This window comes from Tigriopus californicus, chromosome 2 (genome assembly GCF_007210705.1).
Source record: "Tigriopus californicus strain San Diego chromosome 2, Tcal_SD_v2.1, whole genome shotgun sequence".
Taxonomy (NCBI): Eukaryota; Metazoa; Arthropoda; class Copepoda; order Harpacticoida; family Harpacticidae; genus Tigriopus; species Tigriopus californicus.
In genome coordinates this window covers 13,942,224-13,965,242 of record NC_081441.1, presented here as the reverse complement: position 1 = coordinate 13,965,242, position 23,019 = coordinate 13,942,224, and the positions used below count along the sequence as shown (strand labels likewise).

Here is a 23,019-nt window from a genome sequence, read left to right as displayed (position 1 = left end):
TAGTTTTTTGGCTTTGAACATTTCTTTTAGATTTAAATTTTTATGCTTCAATTTAGGGATCACAGCTCGAGCAATAGTGATTGAAAATCATTTAATAGCCGTCGCATTAGTATCTCGAGTAACAAAAAGAGATTAAGTGGAAATTACCCCTAGATTCCTTCCTTGGTTTAGATGTGTGAACGTCAATCAACTGAGATGCTTGCCTACTTATCCATACAATTGATCTTGGCACGTTTCCTCAAAGCTTGTCCATAAAGGCTAATCACGTCTTTAAAGAACATTTTTGATCCCATTGTAATTGGTGGCCTCTCTAACAAAGCACAGTAAATAAACTCCCATAGAAAAATAGCTTCCTCACAATGATCTCGGTGTTGTAACTTAGGGGCACAATTTTGAGCGAAGGCGGCAATTAATTTGGTAGACGAACAACATGCATGACCTCAATTCCTCTTCATGGAAAATGAAGCAATTATTTTTCAGTTTGTCTGTACTCAGATCGGCATGGAGATGGTAGAAATGAGGTTTCCATCTGACCGGATAATTCATTCCTCGTTTTCCTTAAGAGGGCATAAACCAAAGTCAAATGTTATTTTACTTCACGATATGAATTCTTTATTTCACCTTCTGTGACATAATTCACCTAATTTAGACTAAGGGCGGCTTTACACTAGGATGGAAAACCAAGATTGATTCTGGTTTGAGGATTGAAGTAGGATTAACGATGGGGAGAGTCCAGTATTTCGCTGTACTAAAGTCGAATAGGAAGACTCATGTTGCCAAAAACTCGCCCTGGCAGCACTAGTCCTACTTCCATCCTCAAACCGGATTCAATCTTGGTTTTCCATCCTAGTGTAAAGCCGCCCTTACACTTGATCATTTTGATGATCCAGCAAACCATGTTACGGTCTGTCAAATATAATATAATTGACCAAACAATGAGTAGAATAATCAGACTCGATATTTGAAGGACAAAAAACACTATCACCGTAGGAGTTTGGGAGGTATCTCAAGATCTCTCTTCACACGACTTATTGTCTGGTTGGTGTCTTGTCTCGTGGAAAGCATGTGCAATTGATTTGACTTGCAATGTGCAATCTCTGATTTGATTTTGCAGAAACGTGGTCTCCGGAGGCCATTACCACTTCGTGAGCCGATGGGCATCTGCATTCAGCTATTTCGTCTCCACCATCGTCATGATTATCTTTGTAAGTTTTCAATTCCCTGCCAAAGTTTGACCACAAAGCATTCGACAAGAGTATTGACTCCTTTCAGTAGCAGTTGTCTGGTGATATCAGCACAAACTTTGGGAGGTCACTGGTGTACTTATCAATAAAGAGGAGGTACCCAAAAAACAAGATGCGAAGCGCAGTACTAGACAAAAAAAACTTTTCCAAGTTTTCAAAAAGTCTTTTGTAAAAACAGAAAATTCTAAAACAAAAATCAGGTCAAAAGCACCTTTTTTTAGTTTTAACCATGTTATTGAATAAAACTGTGGTAGTTTAATGATTTGCAATACTACATGAACCATTCCTTTCATGGATACATGAATTGAAACTCTAATTCAACCCCTTGACAAAGAACTAACTATCAAGCCTCAAAAGTACAAATGACCTCTCAAAATTTGATGGTGACATCATTTTCCCTTCTTAGATCCCGTTTCAATGTCCCAAGCCAGACAATGAGGCTAACCAATCTATAGAGCAAAGGGATGACAGCTGAAAAGGTATTTAAATGAGGTCTCTGATTCTTGAAGCATTGCCTTCTTCCATCGACAACAAACTTTTGATGGGATCAAATAAATTTTCGAACACAACGTAAAAAACTAGGTTTGAGCAAAACGGTTTCCCTGGCTTGACATAATTAAAAGCCAGGAATAAATTTTGAGGCTAACAACTAACGGGTTTTCCACGGGCCACTAGTGATCTTGTATCTCATTGAAAATGTAGATTGTAGTGATGGGATCACTGTACCAAAGATGACCTCACCTTAAAAGTACTTGTACTTATAAATACATTCAAATGAAATCAAAATTTTCAAAATCAGGATTGCCAGAAAGTTAGGAAAATATAAGCACAAGTCGTTGCCAACATAAGGTAAAAGGTTCGCTTGGAGCTTAAAGGTATCCTTGGTTGGATCGAAGAAAGATCAGGGTTACTTTTTGTGACTAACTAACGGGTTTCTGATATTCCGTTAGTCATGCCCGTCATGCCATATGACACTGAAAATGTAAATCGGTAGCCGTAGTCGCAACCTCCCTTGAATATTTATTTGATCCCATCAGTAGTAGATTGGTAACCCTAGTCGCAACCTCCCGTAATTACTTATTTGATCCTATTTATATCAGCACAACAATCCCGTTCTCATTTTTTATTATTTGATGAGTACCAATCATAGGTTTTGTGATCGTAATCACTAGATTTCCGTCTCTACTTGATATTTGGAACCGGATGCCGCTCTCTCCTCTAGGGCAACGTAGTCAATAAGCACTTTTCCTGTCATAAATTGACATATCTCCTAATCTAGACATACCGCCTTGACAGTAGGTAAATGTGAAGACTATATGAGAGTGAATTGTTATTCGATTAAGTTAAAAAGCTGTGGTGTTTTCCCTTGGCCTCTATTTGTTCCAGCTTGGCAACAAGGGCCAATAATAGATTTCTCATTGTTTTCAATGTCTACGAGCGTTGGCGTTCTAATTGCAGGTGGATTAAGTGGTAATAATTGGCAGGCATTTTGGTTGATCGGGCAACCTTATTTCAAGACATCAGATTTGCCTGTCACCTTTCTAACAATCTTTCTCTTTATCTCTTCATGCAGACTGTTTCCATCACCATGTTGTTGAGGTATTCTCAACACCAGATCTTCATGTTCATAGTGGAACTCCTGCACATGCTTGAGTTCCACACCAACATTTCGTTCCCATTGGCACCTCTCCTCACGGTGATCCTGGCCTTAGTTGGTAACATGACTAATGCATAATTGCACCAAATTTGTAACTTCAGTGAGATATTGATCCATTTATGGTGCCTAGGTATGGAAGCTATTATGTCTGAATTCTTTGAGGACACCAACACCGCTTTTTACATCATCTTGATCGTGTGGATTGCGGATCAGTATGACGCCATGTGCTGCCATACTCCGATCACCAAACGCTTTTGGTTGAGGTTCTTCTACCTCTACCATTTCACGTTCTATGCCTATCACTATCGATTTAGTGGCCAGTATTCGGGCTTGGCTCTCATCACAACATGGCTTTTCACGCAGGTTCGTACGAGAATAAAGAGTTCCAAGAAAGGAAAGAGCCCTCCTTTTGTGGAACAAATCGCGCTTCGTACTATTGATGCTGTTTAGCATTTTCCGGGGGGAATGTTCTCCCCCCGTCTTTTATTTACTACCGCATTTGACTCATTTTAATGGCTCTCCTTCATTGAAACCATCATACGTAATAATGGTTGCTTCAACTTGGTCGGAAGGACCACAGATTGGAAACCGTGGGCTTGGATCTGTCCTCGGGCTTCGAATTAGATCTCTCAAAATCTCAGTCCCCTCAAAAAATCAGTTTCTTGGAACAAAAAATACCCGAACTCAAAGCTAGCCAAACATCGGGATTCCTCTCTGTTGTGTATTCTCATCTAATCCCGCCTCACGGCTGTGATGAGCATGAAATTAGGCGGTTCATGGTCCCTCACCATGGTTGCTTGGTCGTCACTTTGTAATACCGTCAGGTACGAGGAGTCAGCGGAGCCATTTCTTGAGAATTCATAATGCTGTCCCTCGTAAATTTGTTTCACCATGCTATCTCGCTCCCTACAAACACATTTTTTTTTTCACTCGACTTTCACCAATAAAGTCCATCCATATTGTGTTAACCATCAATGCCATATCTACGTACTACTTTCAGCATTCCATGATCTACTTCTTTCACCACTACGAGCTGCCCGTGATCCTACATCAAGCTCACGTGCAAGACATGATCATGCGGAATCAGCAAGAGGGACGGGGCGGGCCGGCCAACCTACAGCAGGCCACTCTCCGCATCACCACTGGGGTCGTGCCCAGGGGGGCAGGGGGACCGAGGGGGAACAACAATGGCAACATTATTCGACCCAGGATGCGGGGCTTTTCCTTTGCCGGGTTTAGATTCCGCTTTGGCGTTGTGTTCCACAATAATAACAATAACAACAATAACAACAGTAATATGGTGAACAACAATAACATCAACAACACCCTGCAGCCAAATCTGGTTCAGGAACAGCCTGTCGAAGAAGAGCACCCACTGGTAGAGGGAGATTCCCCTGCCCATCCCGAGCAGCATGATCAAGTGGGCCAAGAAGGTGTAATTCGAAATGTGCACGAGCAAGAGTCCCTCATCGACAGTGTGATAAACGACCTCATTCCAGACATGGGGAACGCCCATCAAGCCCCCAACCTTCCCGAAGAGGAGGACCTCCATCCCCGAGACCCGGACGAGGTCTCCCAGGAGCTAACCGAAGAGCTCCAAGAGTCGCGGAATCTGGTCCGAGAGTTGGAGGAACGCTCCTCGCAGCTCCGGAATGTCATGTCAGAATTGGGCGATGTGTCCAGGACCCTCAACGACACGCGGGATCGACGGCGTGTCGATGCAGATGCTCAAATTGAGACCAGTGAAGGTGTAAGTCATGATGTTCCCAATGGCACTAGTCAGTCAAGTGAAGCGTGTTCCACCATGCCAGTCAGGAAAGAGGTAGAACCACTGTCATTATCGTCGTCGTCGCCGTCGTCGTCGTCGCTGATAGCAGAGAGGAGTGGTAGTGGTAAACAAGTTGAAGAAAGTGGTGAAAGTGAGATGAATGAGCCGGGACAATCAGATCGGTCTGCGAGTGACAGTCCCAGTTCCTCGTCTTCTTCAGCGCCCAGGCTCGAAGACAACGGAGACATAACCAGTCAGGATCGTCACATGTGATATTTGTGGACCATTTTCACATTGCTCGCACGCACGCACGCACGAACGCATGGGCGCATACACGCCAGCCATAAGTGAGAACTGAACCGATCCAGTTATCCAAGTCACCGAGTTACTGGGAGCTCAATCCACTCGATTGGTAGCGCTAAAACATGCTTACAAATGACAGGATCTCGGAAACGAACGAATGAACGAATGAACGGCCGAAAAACTGAAGAGAAGCCAATGCTTGTTCGATAGGTGACACGCTCGCCAATTCTTACACACATACCACACATACACACTCAGTTGTTTCATATTGAATGTTGAAATGAAATAAAACACCCGCTTTCTTGTGCCAATGTGTCCGAGATAACCCACCCCAAGGGAAAACTGATTACTTCTTACCGAGAGGTCTAGTGAGTTTGACTAAGTTATTTCCGTCTTATTGAAATCCCAGGATTACAACAATGAAGGATTTGAGGGGGGGGGGATACATTTTTGCTTAAGCTATGAACATACGGTTAATTTGTGGATTTCATTTTTCCGAGTTATTCGTTGAAGAGATGAACATTGGCCTGCCTTGGGAGAACTCGGAGGAGGCAGGAAACTGAAGCTCGATTTTGTGTATACATTCAGAGAGACTTTCTTTCTTCCGCGGAAGAAGGAAAGGCGATGATGACCAAGAAGAGAACGTCGCACATTCGATCACTTTCGAGATTTCTAGCTTCACACCTGTCCCGACCAGACATTGTCTCATGTCTGTTGGAAGAATGGAATGGATAAAGGGAACCGAATAAATAATGGAGTCGTTGCGTATTGCTTGGCTTAAACGACTGATTTTGGTTTTCAAGAAATTTGAGTATGCTCGAGATGAATATCGAATATAATAATGAAGCGGAAATCAATGTGGAAAAGCTTAGTCGTATTCATCTTAGGACAAACCTGTTTGCTTTCATGGAAATTTATTCATTCGTATGCTTGCGAGAGTACCATGAATTGGAGAGAACAGTACAAAGTACATATGAAGCTGCGATTCCGATTCTTTTCCAATGCTCTTGCTCCGAGGGATTGATTGTCACTAGGGGAATGAAATCTAACAGTCATTGAAAGAAGGACACCTTTAACATGACGATAGGACGTTTTTGGTGAAGCCAGGCAAAATCATGTGGAGTTTGTTTTCCGAGTAAATGATGTATTTGGAGAAATAGACCCAAATTTGAATCTAGAGAATAACCTCAAGATATTTTTTCCCCGAGCATGTCTCAAAACTGACTTGAAGTGAGTAAGTCGAGTACGACGATTGAACTGGGGCTCTTCCTGATTGTATGTTCTGTGGTTTGCAATTTTTTTTCTAACCGGATAAAATTAGTAATAAAACCCATTTGATAAGTTACTTAGAATTGAATGAAAAAGTTTTTTGAACGCTGTTGGAGGTGTGATGTTCGAATCAAGCGGAATAAGCCCTAAACATTAGCAAATTTTCTAAAGATGATGCCTGATATCCACTACAAAAATCATGGTTTGCCAATTCATGCATTATTTGTACTCATATAACACTTTATCATGAAACCTTAATGGTTCAAGATCTATATTTATTTCTCGGCATTTCCCGGGAATTTCCGTGAGGTGAAATTGGCTCGGGAAATTAGAAACTCGGAGTTCAACCCCAAAACCTCTCCAGCTAAAATTGTGTTCCTTGGATTGGAACGCTTCCAATCGCCCTATGTATTCTTTGTATTTGGGAGGGAAGTTCGTTAACACACCATCTTGACAAAGGTGTTAGCTTTTGTGCTGTTTTGATCCCCAATAGAGGCGTGCTGAATCAAAAAGGGCCAGAAAACATGTTTTGCTTTACATTTTGCCAAAGCAACATAATACCCCGTTACTTGTGGAAATACATTTTTTTACAAGGGAATGGTGAAAAGCTTATTTTTACCTCTTAACAAACCAGGCTGTATTTCATTTGCTTGAGACAGTCGCAGCTTGTTGAACCGATAAGTGAATAACACTTTGATCTTTAGCAAAAGCAGACCCAGAAATACCTTTTTCCAGCCCAAAGTTCAAAACCGTTGGATAAGTTACAAAATCAAAATACACAAATCTTGAAATGCAGCCATCGATTTCCTTCTTCTTTTATGTATCTGCAACGTTCAACAATGTAACAAGAGGAGAAGGATGTATTTTGAGAATTTGAGGACAGAAGAGCGATTGAAAAATAAAGTGAATTTGAAACGCAGAAAATAAACCTGCTACGAGGAATGTTCCACAAGAAGTGTGGGGCCCACGTTATCTGGTCGGGTCAGATGATCTGTCACTCTACGTATCCAAATTATGCCAGCCTCAATGTGTTTCCAATCGGAATTGAAGCCAATCTGTGGAAACAGAAGACAGATCTTTGTAAGATATACACAAACGTCTCAGGTAGGAAGGGCCGTATGGGACGAATGAGGGGGCAGAAGCGAGGACATCTAGATAGAGGAGGTGAACTATGCCCACATGTATGTCCAAAGCGGCCCTAAGGATGGCGAGTACATGCAGCTTTTGGCCTCTTGCAAGTATTGTGTGGTAATCGATATTGTTGTGTAATCATGTGGGTTGTTATTCGATCCCAAGTTAGAGATGGCATAACACATTCATTGGAATTACACTAAACCCACACATCAGCCCTTTGAACACATATTATTTTCCAATTGTTCCTTTATTTAAACAAAATTAAGGAAAAATGTGTTCCTGCACCCTGATTTTGGGCATTTTGTGAAGAGAGATTTTAAGCAAACTAAGAAATGACAGTTTTGTGTGTAGTTCTTTTGTTTTACTAATGTTGTGGCTGTTTATGAAAATACTGTTTGCTTCAACAGGCCGGCAAATTCAAATAAATGAGAAATTCAATCTACCCGTGGTGCTGGTTGGTTGGGAATCTTGTTTATGGTTTTGTTTTATGGAATGACTTCAGCTGTTTGTTTACCCCTTCACTTCTCAAGGGGAATTTGGACCAAATGTTATGTCAGGAGGTTAAAGGTATAGGGAAGAAAGTAGAAGATAAGTTAAAAATGATATGCATATGCATCAACACAGTATTGAAATTGATTAGGTTTACTCAAATGATACTTCGTTGAATGTGAGAATGCAGTGGACATGTACCCAATTGCTCACGAACTACCCAGATATGTTCTCAATGGCCTGACTTTCGTAACTAGAGCTCTATGGTCAATTTTCAAGCACACTGATTTAGTTTTTAGATGGAAGCTTTTTCATAGCTGTTGAAGTCACATTAGTCCCATGATTAATCTGTTTCCTTTAATACCAGGTTGCTATCAGAATGAATGAATGGTAATGTTGTAAATGGAGTCTCGTCCTAACTATTTATTTACAATTTACATCTTTATCAACAAACCAAGTTTTGGGCCCTCTCTCATACTTGTCAGCACATACACTTTGTAGAAGATCAGTCACCCTTTGGACCGTTTTGGACAGTTAATATCGGTCGTTCGCATCCTCTTGTGAACGTGTCTCTGTCAAGATGAGCATGATTCCAGGGATGTGAAATTCCGACTCACTAGCTTTCAGGTGAGAAGATTGATGAAAACTTGAAGCTCCTCCACCCTCTAACCCCTTAAAAGATTGTAATTCTTTGTCTCCAGGAAATAAGGCAATTACCATTTGCAAATGTTCAGCTCTAGCGGTTTCTTAATAAAGTCGGCCACTCTCTCTGGATCTTAACAACATCTGATTTCGTCCGATCGTCGTGTCCATATTTTCACAAGATCCTTTCAAAGAAACAAAGACACACATAAACACCAAATCCGTTCAAGTGAGCTAATCATCAGGCTCAGGTAAGGGTAAAAATCCAACGTCTTGGGTCTAACAGTCCGTCTCGTACTCCCTTTTAAAGCTTTGAATTAAGCCATCCAGATTTGTTGACAAACGAGGTGTTAACAGGATGAGTTACACTTGTAAATCCATTCCCAGGGAGGGAAGGGTAGGGGATGTTTTTGTTGGCCCCGAGAGGGTTGGGAGCGTGAACATATACGGATCGGTGACTTAAACGGGGTCTATTCATTAGTCGCCAGTCGACTTCGGGAGGAGGATCCAACGCATCATTAGCAACTCTTTCCTGGGACATCAAGAGATCGTCACGGATTTCTCTTCCACTACTGTCAACATCTCCGCTATCTAATGAAGTAATTCCAACTCACTTTTTGGACAGAGGAGTGAATCGTCTTGAATTTCCCGCGTGAAGTGTAGTGGTGAAATCATTGGTTGTACTTGGTTCCATCAAAATGGGTCGATCAGATAAGAAGAGGAATTGCTGTGGGCGTCGAAATTGCTCATGGATACCCCATATTCTGTCCATATTGTCAACTTCATTGTGCATCGTCATCTTTTGGATGGGTCTTTTTAAGTGAGTTCGCTGTAATTTGATATGGAGTTATGTTGATGATAGTGGGGTGCGGAAGGTCTTGAATTAATTTGATTACAGTTAGTTTTTATCCACCTAAAAGAAGAGTCTTTCAATAATATTTATGTGGTCAGTAATTTTAGTATAAAAGCATTTGTATGAAATTTGTAGCGTTTATAATATTTATGATTCTGGGTCATTAATAATAAATTGAGGCAAGTATTTCTCTTTTTGGAACGATGCAATTACGTCATTTTAGTGTTTCGTAAACCAAACGTCAGATAATGAGCAGGTTGTTTGATGAACCACTAAAATAACACTTTCAACTTAATCAACAAAACAAAAGCTGCAATGATCCCAATAGAATGGCCTTTAATATCCAACTTGTCTTAATAATATTCAAAAAAACGCCTGACATTGTGTGAGGTATTTTAACAAATATAACAATTATTATTATTGTTTTGATGGGAATGCCGGCAATTTTCAAGTCAGCTCATTTTAGTTTTCCATTTATCTCAATATAGGTTAGAAATGTATAGATGTAGTAGAATTTGTTATCATGATATGTTCCATCAGATAATAGTTACTTTCTTTGATTTCTCAAAAATTGTTGGGAAAAAATATTTTTTGGAAAGTTTCTCGATTTCGTTTCGGGACTATTTCTAGGGATTTCTCGCTCTGGCTTTCCCAAGACCGAAACTATAATTCTACAATTTCACCTGATTTACGTAACTCCAGGGCAATGTGTTAGTTGAATTACAACAGTATGTGAACATAAGTTCCATGGATACCATGGTGTTTTTTTTCAAACTCAATCTTTAATTCATTACGGACTCCAAAAATAGCCGTCATGTTACTTTTTCCGTTTTGAGTCAGTTGTTCTAAAATCTATATCTCTTGCCTGCAGGTTCAAAGAAATTGATTCTCTTTTAAACAAAGCTGACGAACAGACAAACTCCACGGAATGGAACTTGATAAAAGCCAACAAATCTCAATGGAAGTCCCTCCAAGAGCTGGAACACCGTTTGGATATCCATGTGCGCTCATTGCAGGGCCTGGAGTATAGGGTCAACCAATCCCACAATCCGAACCTTTTGCCCGATTATGAATACGATAGCCTCCTCGAACGAATCGATAACTTCGAACGGCAATACGGAGGAGCCTTGAATTGGCTCCACAACAAGGTCAGTAGTGCATTGGAACCAGTTGGTCCCCGAATTTCTAATCAAACTTAAGCCCGCTTCGTGGGTAATTCATTTGTGATTCATTCATGTCCAGGGTACTTCGTGTCTGGAAGAAAAACAAATGTTTGTTCGTCGTTCATGACCTCCTGTCTTGATTCGTTGGTCGGTTGGTAGGTTCGTGGATAACGAATGGCTCTTCATTTACAGTTTGAAGAGCTTTCTTCCCTCAACCAATAAACACCTCCTCCATCCAAGAAGTGGGGGTGTAATTGAATCCAATCACTCAGCTCATGAAGAGCGATGTCTCTTTCTCTCCTCCCTTCTCCTATTACCTATCTGGCAATTGGAATTGGTCAAAGTAAATTGAAAATCAACATGACGAGGCCAGGATTGCTCAAGTACTTGAACTTGCCGTTAGGGGGTTAAAAGGGGAAAAGAGGGTGACGGCCGTGGCGTAGACTAAAATCAATAGCACTTCAATTTGCGTGTATGTTGTTTTGTAACTCGGTACGAGAAGTCCTTCGAGCTTTTTTTTAAGCATTTATCCAACTTCTAGAATTTCTCTGGAAAGGGAAAGATCAGATTGGAGCCCCATAAATCATGGGGACGGGCAATCCCCAGTGACCGAATGCGGTCCACAAATCACGTTAGTCATCCTAAAAAGGGGGAGGGTTCCATTTCACTCAATGCCAAGCCTAAAATAATCAGCCTCTGCCCATTTTCCAGATCTCGAAACTTGAAAACGAAACTCTTTTGGACATTGACGTACAATTCAGCCATCTGAGATCCCGCATTGAAAAGGGCGAGCAATCCAGTAACGCCCACAACCAGCGCATCAACGACCTCAAGGGTCGATTGGAGGAGGATTCGGACTTACTGGAGTCAAATACCGTGGCCTTGTACAACCAAACTAGAACTCTGGAACAAGTCTTTTTAGACTTGGAATCCCTGAGAGACTTAACGGAGAGTCTGGTCCCAAATGTGTCTGATGCTGACTCGATTAATTTGGAAGAAGAAATTCAGAAGGTTATTATGGCGCTTTTACTCCTTATCAAAACAATGTATCACGTTGGCTCTTGACGATTGAGAGGAGTAGTAATAGGTTCTTGGTGAAACCCACTTTTGCAGAAATCCAACGCTTCCCCGTCCTTTTAGTTGTCCGACTTAGCGATGATTTTCGCGAAATGCATCCTTATTATTTTGGGTCACATTGCACAGAGTGCAAGATACCCGAATTTGCATTTTGATGACTTCTGGACGATGAGTGTTCCTTGATTAACTATGCACTAACTAACGCCATTCCTTGTGGATAATCAACTTTTCTTGGACTTTGGTTTTCCAGATTCTAGTTCAAATTCAAGATCTGAATGCCACGGTCTCCGAAACTATTTTGGCTTCAAATCAGGTGAGCTGAAGAGAACTAGTAATGATGAGAGTTATTCTCATAGAAAACATTTTCGAACTAAAAAAGTGATTTGAGTTTGTGCTTTTGTCTCGTTATCGTAACAAAAAAGATTGTTGAAGGGTTAATAACGAGAGGTCTGAAAATATCTTTGTCGACTTAGGAGTACAGAACATTATTGATGTACGGTCACACATAAACATGGCTCCAGCTTACTAACTACGTGATCAAGAAAAACAAGACTGAAGAAGTATGTTCATTGGTGATTTTGCACTGACAATGACAGGAAGCAACCATGGATACGTTTGGGACCTAAAGAAGGTCAATTTCGGGCGCCCCACAGGAATCCAGTTTAAGTGCCTAATGAGAACACATGAGAATCCGGACTTGTTAGACCATACAATGTAGTCCTCTTCTCTTCCTTTTCGGACAACTTCATTGTTCAATTTATTTCCCCTTAATAATCATCTAAGGAAACGTGTAGGCGTTGATCCGTTGTCAGGTTTCAAGTTAGACTTGGACAAGTTATTGGTCAAAATCCTGGAAATCCGCACAAAAGAAGAATTATGATTCTTCTTCTGTTGGGAATTACATTCTTAGTAGCAATAAGGAAGTGCGCGAAAGGAATATAGGTACCAGCTTATTCTAACAAACACTAAAGGGTGCGTGAGCAAAATCTAAACACTCAGTAGAATTTTGATTTCCCGCTTTCTAGGATAGACAGAGACCGCACCTACGGTTTCTTTTGTTGCAAAGAGGATACATGCCCTCATCAATAACGTTTCGTGATCTTTTTGATAAAATCGAAAATGGGCTCTGAATTGGCAAAGAAGCATCAAATTTCTGATTTGCTCCTCGCTGTAGTCTGAATTTCAGGAATATCCAAGGTCACTAAAAAGCTCCGATAAGATGTGTTGTTTTCCCGTCGAGCAGAAGTTCGGGGATTTAGATGTGCAAAAGAACTGAACTGAGGAGGCATTGGGAAGAAAACCGGTTAGTGCAACCTTCTCGAATTTCTGTTTGACAAACAAACAATGTTTTTGCCTGAGTCTAGTCATCAACGTCTTTAGAGCCACTGTCTCTGCCATGAATGATTTCGCAATGCAATTTGCTCTTCGAGACATTGAGGACATTTTGCACCTGATCAGCCTCTTCTCCTACATGGCTGTGGTCAACAAGTACCTAACAGTCCTGACATAGCTTTCCAGGCCCAATTTCTCTCTCACTGCCTGCCTGACTATGGCCATGGACACCTTCAGCTAATTAGTGAGGCACCTCATGCCAACTGTGGGGTCCTTGACAATTTATGCTTTGGGGTGTCCAACAAACTCCGTTGATTGCTTCTTGTTGGCCCCTTTGGACCCAAAAGCTCTCTTCAGATCTCCCTTGTCATCCAATGTCTTCTTTATGGCATAGATTGTGGTTCTGGAGCCTTTTGATGACCTTGGACATACCTGAAATGTAGACTCCAGTGACGAGCAAATCAGAAATTTGATGCCTATTTGCCAATTCCAGACGCCGTTTTCGATTGTATCAAAAAAATCACCACATGTTATCAATGAGTGAATTTATCTTCTTTCCAACAAACAAAACCTTAGGTCTCTAGCTATACTAGAGAGAGGGAAATCAAAATTCTACTGAGTGTTCAGATTTTGCTCCTACACCCTGCATTCTAGTGTTGAGCTATGTTTCCTAAGGTTTATTTTATCTTCAGAGACCTGGGTGTAGTCATGAGAAAGATGATAATGGGTAACATGTGAGAGCAAGATGTCATATGGGTAATGCGTATGAATTTTTCTCAGGGTCTGTTTGAGTCAAAGTATTTTTTGAATTCGTTTAAATCTTGACATTCGCTTGCACTTTTTGGTAGCTTATTCCAAGGTGGGATGACTCGACAACTGAAAAAATACTTCCTTGAGTCCAAACTTGCTCTTGGTGTTTGGAGATTATGCATTGTTTTCTCCCGGTTAGAAATTGTGTGCTCAATCGTATTGAAATATTGGTCAGATCGCAAATGATCCATTTCTTTCATCATCTTGAAAATTTGTATCCCATCGCCTCTCATTCGCCCCTTCTTCAATAATATAAAACCAAATTGGTCAAGTTTTTCTTCATAGCTCCCTGAAATACCCCTAATCCTTTTTTATTGCTTTTCCTTGAACATTTTCCAACACTTCGATATCATTCGTTAGCCAAGGATTCAAGGCCTGGACGGCAAATGCTAAATGAGGCCGAACAAATGTTTCAACAAAATCCGGCGATCTTACACATAAAATTTGCCCAAGAATGCTATTTGCTTTCTTGCATATAGTTCCAATGTGAGCCGAGGGCTTCAAATTATCACTGATGAGTGCTCCTCGATCAATGTGGTTGCTCCCAGACTGGAGGGGTGAAGAATTAATGGTGTATAAATGCTTTGCATTCTTTGATCCAAGAGGTATGATCCTGCGTTTATTCTGACTGAACTTCATACCATTTTCATTCGCCCACTTTGCAGATCTTCACTATCTGTCAGAGAGTTTTTAATTGCACGTTCGATCTTTTTGTCGTCTGCAAACATGCTAATAAAAGTAGGCAATTGGATTTAATCAGGTAGGTCAGGCACATAAATCAGAAATAGTAAAGGTCCGATGACTACGAACTGCAACGAAAATAGCATTTTCAAAATCTAACAAGGCTTGTCAAGTTGAGGGTTTAGATGATCTTTTAGTCACAGATCAAGATGCTTTAGAGGCCAACAGGGACCTGACACCCTCGAGCTCTCCTGGCCCCGATGGTGTGACATCTCAGTTTCTGATGAGATGCTCACAGGTTCTTTCTCCTGTTTTCTCATACTTGATGAGTTGCATCTTAGACCAGGGCAAGTTCCCCTCTTCTCTGAAGGTAGCTCATGTTGTTCCAATTTTCAAAGGGGGATATAAGCCACTCCCCAGTAACTACAGGCCAATTTCTCTCACTTCGAATATTGCGAAGGTGTTTGAGAAGATCATGAAGTTCAAACTTGTTGAATTTCTTGATATCCATGAAGTCCTTCCTCCTAGCCAGCATGGGTTCCGAGCACATTTTAGCAAGGTTACCCAACTGATTGAACATATAGAGCAGGTTATTGAGGGACTGGAGAGCCATGAATCAGTCGATGTAGTTTATCTTGACTTTGCCAAGGCCTTTGACATGGTAGATTTTAGTTAATCCTTTTAGCCTTTTAGTTAACAGGCTCCATGAGATTGGGATCCAAGGCAAGGTTCTCAATTGGCTAAGAAGTTTCATTTGTGGTAGGATGCAATTGATTAAGGTTGAGGGATCCCTTAGAGAAATACATGATGTCAAGTCAGGTGTTCCCCAGGGCTCCATTTTGGGGCCAATCCTTTTTATAACATTCATTGCCTCGCTTCTAAAGCTTCGTATTACTGCCAGTCTCTCTTCTTATGCTGAGGATACAAAGTTAGTTTCTGGTAGGAATGGCCAAGATTTCACTAGCCTTGCAAAGGACCTATAAATAATCTACTCTTGGGTTGCTGCGAGTAACATGACACTGAATGGAATGAAATTCCGCTCAATGACCTTTGGGTCGACGTCATTAGACTCTCCACTATTAGATGATGAAGGTAAGGACATTGAGCAGGTCTCATCCATGAAGGCTTTAGGTGTAGTCCTCCAACATAATGGAAAGTTCAATGATCATATCTAGTTGAAAATTGGTAAAGCTTTTCAAACATGTGGTTGGATATATCGCACGTTGAAGTCCAGGGATAGCATCACGATGCTAACTCTGTACAAGTCGATTGTCCAGCCGCACTTTGAATATGCCTCTCCCATTTGGGCTCCAATGAGTTCAGCAGGTTGGCGATAGGTCAATCAAGTCAAAAGATATTTCACTAGGAACATCACAAGATTGAGAGAGCTCTCATATTGGGAGAGGTTAGAAACGTTGGGTTTTTACAGTATTCAGAGAAGGTACGAAAGGTATCTGATACTGTACGCCTATAAAAGCATTCATGAGCCTTGTCCCAACCCAGGATTTAGGGTCAATTCTAGTGACGGTAGAGGCTTAATGTGCGTTTTGAGAGCACCTTCAAGCCCTCGAGAATCCAGACTAGTTCGAACAATGAAGTCCACCTCTCTTCTTTCTCGGGCTCCTTCATTGTTCAATTTGCTGCCTTCAAATATGCGCAAGTCGTATGTAGGTGTTGATCCAATTGCAAGATTTCAGTCAGACTTGGACAAGTTTTAGACTAAAATTCCCAATCAACCTCATATTCAAGGGTTAGCCAGATCAGCCAACTCTAATGCGTTGGTCGATCAAATAAGATATGTAAATAAAAGTTAAGTAAAGTTAATAAATTTCTCGTCTTGAACTGGTGGGATTCCAATCCCAGTAGCGGTAAGGAAGTCCGCAAAAAAACATCTCAACCGGGTCGGATCACCATCCAAGTTAGTTGTAATGTTTTACAAGGCTTAACATCTCTAAACATAATGAGACCATCACTTTTTTGTTCATAGCGTGTCACGAAAAGTGTTTTTGTTGTTTATCGTTGCTGCCACTCGAAAACATTGTTTAAGAAAGAGTATAGGCATGAAGGAAAATATAAAAAGACAATAAAAAGCACAACAAGAAAAACGACACCCTGTAAAATGGGGAAGAAAAAAGAAAGAAAACATCTTCAACCAGCGGTCAAGCAGCATCATCTCAAGCAAAATGTCGGGTTACAGGTACATTTAAAGTAAATCAAGCACCCTGCACCGGTAATTGACAATTCAGACAGGAATAGAGGAAAATGTATTGAATAATAAAATCAGTCAGATTGTAGTCAGTGTATTGGGCAATGTTGCATCGGTCCTTTTTCCCTTTTCAGTTTGGGTCATCTGACAGACCTGAAACAAAAAGAATGGATCACGTGTGTCTTGTTGAACTCTAATGTTCAGAATAGGGATCAAGCGAACGAGCTTATTCTTGGTTTTTATGAGAAGTTTCCACAAGTTTGTCTTGATTTAGAGTTTTTGGTTGATTATAATTCCTGAAATATTCATTTGCTAAATCGGCAGACCAATAAAAATAGATTGTGGAGATATCTTTTTTAAAATTTTGCATGTTTGTCTATTTTTATAAAAACTGAACGAAAGGGTTCCCAGCATGAGAAAAGCTCCAGGTTCGATTCTCCCTTCCCGACCTTTCTCCAAAGGAAACGTATTGACGCTAACTGCACCCACAGAAGAAGAACCAATCTGATACCGGGCAATGCCACAGTCATTTTGAAAAGTTGCCAGTTTTGCTTACCCATCCGACCCAATCACCCCGATTGAAAAAATTGAAACTGACGCTTGAGGGCATGCCCGCCGATATTTATTACAATTTATTTCCAACCACATAATATATTATCTCCTGTAATGTTTTTTAATGTTCTTTCTGACGGATGTGATCTTGAATTTCTTTTTCTGTCAGGTTGTCCACCAGCCCCCAATTGAACTGGAATTGTTCATCGCAAATCTCAATCAAAGCTACGACTCCCTTTCCGATACTCTGGAAGAGCTCAAGGATCGTCTTGACCTCACTGAGGGAACGTTGGGAAACTACACGAGGCGATTGGATTCCACCGAGATGAATTCGACCAAGAACACCCTGAAGGTCCAAAAATTGAACAATATCACGAAGGAGTTTGTGGAACTCCAAACCGAATTTGGCACTCTAAGAGCCCTTTTCGCCAACACCACTTCAAATGGACAAGGAGCGTAAAATAAGAAGCCAATGGTGATCTCTTCACACTCTTTTTTTTGCCTTTCCTCATGAAAATAAATTGATTGTTTTTGTGGTGTAACTAGCTTCGTGCTCATTATTGATGAAGCCTTTTACGTTCAAGCAAATCGATCCTCACGGGCTTCTCTGTTGAGGTTGTCTTATAGGTTTTCCTTCCCTGGGTGCATCCCCTACTTATTTATATCAGTTCGTCGAATGGACCACAATATTCTACATGCATATAAACGGTATGTCGTCAAAAGAAAGACTGAGGATGGATGTCCCAATGAAGAGATATTTCCGCTCCGTTATCACAGACGTCATTAATTTCATATTATCCCAGGGGTTGATCGCAGATTCGAAAATTATGATTTTTGTTTTGTTTTGCTCGCAGACTTCCTTACTGCTATGGAATTCCCAGCAGGCCAAAACGAAAAGCTATTTCATTTTACTTAACTTTAATTTGTTATTCTATTTGATCAACCAACGATTATATTTGAGATTTGCCTAGCTGTAGTTGAGATTAAGTAAATTTTGAAATTAATCATGGTTTAACTTATCACATCTCAAAAATAATTGAAAATGGTCTACTTGGCCATATGATGGTAGGTCCTTTACTCAGTAAATAAAGAAACGCTGAAGAATTGGCATATCATGCTCTCGAGACTCGAGCCTCCTTTCAACAGAGGGGGAAAAGTTTAGCAAGTTTGGAATAGTTCTACTCTGTTTGCCGTTGAGCTCATTCTTTCCTATTAAAAGACTCCCAACCATTTCACTTCCGTACAAAATGAATTGGAACACGTCTCCAAGACCAAACACTCATTACCTCTCTTTTCAATGAAAACAGGTCCAATTCTCAGTCCTCCTTTTTGGAACTCCCAACCTCTTCTCTCTGACTGAATGATTCAGTGAAGTTTAGCGTTCCAATTTGAATTTTTGAATTGGGAATTTGATTAATGGCACGGATTTTAATGGGATTCGTTCAGAATGACTCGACACGTTAGAAGGAAAAAAAAGTCATCTTACTCATGTATGAAGCACATTTAATTGTATCACGACCAACAAATGCTCAAGACCTGGAATGTGGCAAGCAGTAATAAATTCATACACCTCCTGTCAAGTTGGGGACTGGCGGCAATTTGATTCATGGAGCCAATGCAATCATGTCTGACTGATTTTGTGCAAAGTAACCTTTCTTTGGCAGAGTTTCACAGAAAAGCAAAACTCGTGCACAGCTGAAGAGGATCCGGGAATGCAACACACAGATGAGAAAACTTGACAGGCAGGGAATAGTCCAAAAGTGAGCCGAATGGAGAGGCTAAAATCCCCATACCTAGAATCAAGCGGAATTGTTCTTGAACTTACCCTTTGCTCAAAAGAAAGTGGTTCACATCACTGAGAGTTGAAATATTTTTCCCACCCCCATTATAGCGTGACCAATGGCATAATTGATTCATCATATTCCATATACCGGCTGAAGAGATTGGATTGTTTTAAATACCCCTCTCAATATCTATCAAACACACATAAACTATGTAATACTTGTGTACGTATTCACCAATCCTTATACCATCATTTTTTTTGCAGACTCGTTGGGCTAGTGAGAACCTATCGTCCTCTAGAAGAGAGATCAAGTTTGCACTGTGGGCGTGATATCGACATCCCTACCTAAATAATGGATATTGTTCATTGCAGACCACCCACTCGAGTCTTCCTTGACTGCTTGAACAACACCGTTCACCCCCATCATCAACCATTACCAGTCCATCAACCAACCAACCACCTTGGCGCTAACCGCAAAAGAGGGTTTCGTATATGAGAATTGGAGAATGACTTGAATTTTCCTGGGAATTCGAATGCATTTTATTTCGGCTCCTCGAGATGATGAATCCCCGTCTAAATGCATTCTCGGCCTTCTCATCGTGTATGTATATCACCTTAGAAACACTGCTACAACCACTAGCAGCAGCAACAACAACAGCAACATTTCACCCACACAAGAGTATCTTTATCTGGTTTCAACGATCCAGAATTTGCTTGAAAAAAAAAGCTCGTCGATGGATCTTGAGCATAACATCCTGGACTCAAGTGTGCTTGTGTGCTTTGCTTGCTTGCTGGGCAAGAGTGGTGGTGTCCATTGAGGACCACGAGGTATAATGGACCGCTCAGGAGATCCGATCTAATCTCATAATCACTTTCATTTCTCTGGGACAATGTTCCATGATGCACGTATGGGCTTGTTCTGAAAGGCACTTTCCATTATTTGACCATTGGGTTGGATCACTTAAACACTCAGCGGTGGCTGATGGAATCACAACTTCCCATGGGTTCCCCTTCTCAATGTACGGCGTACGTACGTGTACTAACTCATGACTGCCGAACTCGCAATGGACGTAGAGCCGTTGGCCTCAAAGGGCTTTCATATTCAGCCAAAAAAACTGATCAATAGAATTTACTCGATGGGCCTGTTTTCATGATTTGTTTTAGGTATAGATTGTGGAAAAAAACTGCTTTGGACGTTTTTGGTAGTGCAGGTAAAAAAAAAAGAAGAAAATGGAGGATGTGCTTTGTCCAACAATCCAATTTGACTGAACTGGAATAAGTCGAAGTTGGAGGTGAAAGCTACCAGAATGATGAGAAAGGAACTCCTCTAAGGAATATTGAACGGACAGATTTTTCTCAATTTCATAAATGAAAAAGGAATGCACTTTGCAAAATAACGTGTTAGTATATTTCTCCTATTTTTCATGAATCCAAAAATGAGCTGTTGCCCCCAAAAGTTCTCTCTATGGAATTATTAAAGAGTCTTATTACGTTTTACCTAAACCCAGCATTGGATTGAATCAAATAATAAGAGACAGCTTTCATTTTTTTTCTTTAAATAGTTCTAGTTCAGATTAAAAACTGCAAGATTAAAGTCAAGTTGACAAGTAATTTTCAAAAAACATATTAGGTAGAAATTAGGAGCAAATTAGGAGTAGTTGGCACTTGAAAAAAGATTGGCATACGATCTTTTAAAACCGCTGTTGAGTTTAATGAGAATATCTGTATTAGCTCCAAAATGCCAAAGTACTGACTTAAGATTTATTTCCAAACAATTCGTACCGATTGTCAATATCACAAAAATTAAATATTATTTTGTTGCTTATTCTAAAATTGGCTTATAATGCTGAATATAATCGGTTATAACTTTAAATATGCAAATTTTTTAACGATTTATTTTGGGACTGTGGTATTCAAAAGTTCACTCAGTTGGACATTCAATGCAAATTTCAAGATGCCACAAAGGTGCATTTTTTCATTAAATTTCAATACTAAAGGATTCATGGAAAAAACTAAACCTATGAACTTGCCACTTGTCAACATTTTCTTCAGAATTAAAAATAATACATAATTCATAGCTAAGTGAACTTTTAACCTTTGCAAAACATGTCTTTTAAGCTTTACGTTTTTACTGCTTTAAATAACACTATATGTATCATTTTGAGCTATATTGAAATTGTTAAAGACGACATATCTGTTCATTTTTTTAATATTGATAATATTTAATGATTGTCTGGGCATTTGAGTTCAGATATAATGGGGGGCATTTTGCAATTGAAGTGATGGCGAATTTTTAAACGCTCGTACGCCTAAGTTAAGGCTTGGACGTTACCCCGAATGAGCATCTGATGAATACTTTGGCGAGTGTTTTTTCATACTGGTTAACGTCCAAGCCCCTAACTCCGAGGTACGAGATTTAAAAAACAGGCCTCTGGACCTGTAAATCCTCTAATACTCAGTCACAGTTCAACAAATCATTTGCTGATTCTTATTGCACTGCTGACTGAGCCAGTTTTAATGATTCGTTCACTTGGTTTTTCAAGATTGTACTTTATAAGAACGCTTCTTATGTTTATAGGAGATTCTATTATGAACTAAATTAGAATAGGGGCTCGGCAGCTTCGAAAAATCATCATTTTCCAAGGGTGACTAATTTTGCTTTTGGCCAATTCTTCAGCGAAGTCATGTTAGGTGAAACATTCATTTTTGGATTAATCTTAGCCATTCAATTTTGTTTGATAAATGATTATTAAATGAATGAAGCGACAATCTCGTTTGAAATCTAGCATGGGGCAATTTGATTTTTTTTGCATTCAGGCAATCATCAAGTTTACAGTGCATTAGGGATTTGCCGACATTAGCTTGAAAGTTATCTACCGGTCGGAACGTTTTTTTTTCCTTCTAGCCCAGAGTGTGATGCAAAAAGGATTCTAATTGTGATTGATTTTGAAACGGCTACAGAAATGTCGCATTGTAGTAACATTTTTGGACAAAATTATTGACCAGAACATCTGAAACTTTGACCTTGAAAATGACGATTTCCGTTCAGTTTGAATTTCCCGCCTTTATCGCGTTTTCACTTTGACAGGGATTGCTTACTCCTTTGACTTTGGATACGGTAAACGTTATTCTCCACCGATTAGTAGGCGGTGCGACTTATTTAAATCTTAACCTGACCTAATCAAACCTAATCTAACCTTACCTAACCTAACCCAATCTAATCTAACATGATATTAAAAACCCTTAAAGTCTCTATCTAAACCTTTTAACATTTTGCCACAAATTTAAAAATGAGCACCGCCAACTAATCGGTGGAGAAACACGTTTATCCTTCGGACACGCGCACTTTCGACCAATGACAGACCTTGTTTACATTTTGCTTGCATTTTGTGACGCAAGGTCGCTGAATCCTAATTATATAAATCAATGAATTTAAACATATGCCGTACCGCTTTGCGGATGAAGAAATTGCCTGGTTTTACAAATGAGCTAACATATGTCAAACGAGTCAGAATGGTGATGTTATCAATCTAAATCTTAAGGTTAGAGCTCCTAGAGTTAAATTCTGTGCAGGGTAACGCACTAGAGTATGAATGTTGGTAAAGCCAGATACAAAATGTGGGAGTTAGATGCGTGCATTTGAGACACATTTCAACGTATTGATTAATGTGTGTCTGGGAATTGTGGGTCAAACAAGGGAGTTGCATTTGCCCCACTTTTTATTGCCCGAAATTGCCACACACCTTTTTCAAGGGCCAGAAGGATAGCAACACTTTGAGGGAGCTTTTGCCAGAGAAGCGACCAAAATCCTGAAATCGGGAAAGAGACATAATTCATTCTGATTTTCAACTAAATGTCTATTTTGGGTCAAATCATTCTTGGTACTACACTTGGAGTTTTTTATGACCTTTCAGCAATGTCATTCAATTACGAAATAAGCGCTCGATCCATGAGTTGTGTTGTTAGTAAAATACGATATAGCATTGGCTTTTAGACCATATAGAAAATCATAGTATATCAACAATGAATGGCCATGTAAAAATAAAATCACATTTT

At 40.2% G+C, this 23,019-nt stretch overlaps 2 protein-coding genes and 2 long non-coding RNA genes across 6 annotated transcripts in view; 3 read left to right on the top strand and 1 right to left on the bottom strand.

Annotated features, from left to right (window-relative positions):
- LOC131890654 (membralin-like) overlaps positions 1-5,279 on the top strand; it is a 10,380-nt gene extending 5,101 nt beyond the window's left edge. Inside the window, exons 7-10 of one of the 2 annotated variants that reach the window (XM_059240053.1) lie at positions 1,115-1,205; positions 2,818-2,959; positions 3,032-3,264; positions 3,902-5,279. In XM_059240053.1, coding sequence (XP_059096036.1) covers positions 1,115-1,205; positions 2,818-2,959; positions 3,032-3,264; positions 3,902-4,942 — 1,507 coding nt within the window. In that variant the 3' untranslated portion in view covers positions 4,943-5,279. The remainder of the gene's footprint in view (positions 1-1,114; positions 1,206-2,817; positions 2,960-3,031; positions 3,265-3,901) is intronic. The other variant, XM_059240061.1, reaches the window with a different exon arrangement.
- Positions 5,280-7,986: 2,707 nt separating this feature from the next.
- Positions 7,987-17,722, top strand: LOC131890704 (uncharacterized). Its single transcript, XM_059240114.1, has 7 exons — positions 7,987-8,491; positions 8,566-8,757; positions 8,988-9,326; positions 10,231-10,507; positions 11,234-11,533; positions 11,850-11,912; positions 17,350-17,722. Exons 3-7 carry the CDS (start codon positions 9,205-9,207, stop codon positions 17,638-17,640), a joined length of 1,053 nt encoding a protein of 350 aa, XP_059096097.1. The 5' UTR covers positions 7,987-8,491; positions 8,566-8,757; positions 8,988-9,204; the 3' UTR covers positions 17,641-17,722.
- Positions 17,723-18,491: 769 nt separating this feature from the next.
- Positions 18,492-20,103, top strand: LOC131893220 (uncharacterized). 2 transcript variants are annotated; one of them, XR_009374653.1, is made up of 2 exons: positions 18,492-18,733; positions 19,228-20,103. It is a non-coding gene; the product is annotated as an uncharacterized LOC131893220 (long non-coding RNA). The 2 variants fall into 2 exon arrangements; XR_009374654.1 differs by having other exon boundaries at positions 18,625-18,670.
- LOC131893221 (uncharacterized) overlaps positions 19,746-23,019 on the bottom strand; it is a 3,756-nt gene continuing 482 nt past the window's right edge. Inside the window, exons 2-3 of the long non-coding RNA XR_009374655.1 lie at positions 22,707-22,772; positions 19,746-19,882 (exon numbers count right to left, since the gene is read on the bottom strand). This is a non-coding gene — a long non-coding RNA (uncharacterized LOC131893221). The remainder of the gene's footprint in view (positions 19,883-22,706; positions 22,773-23,019) is intronic.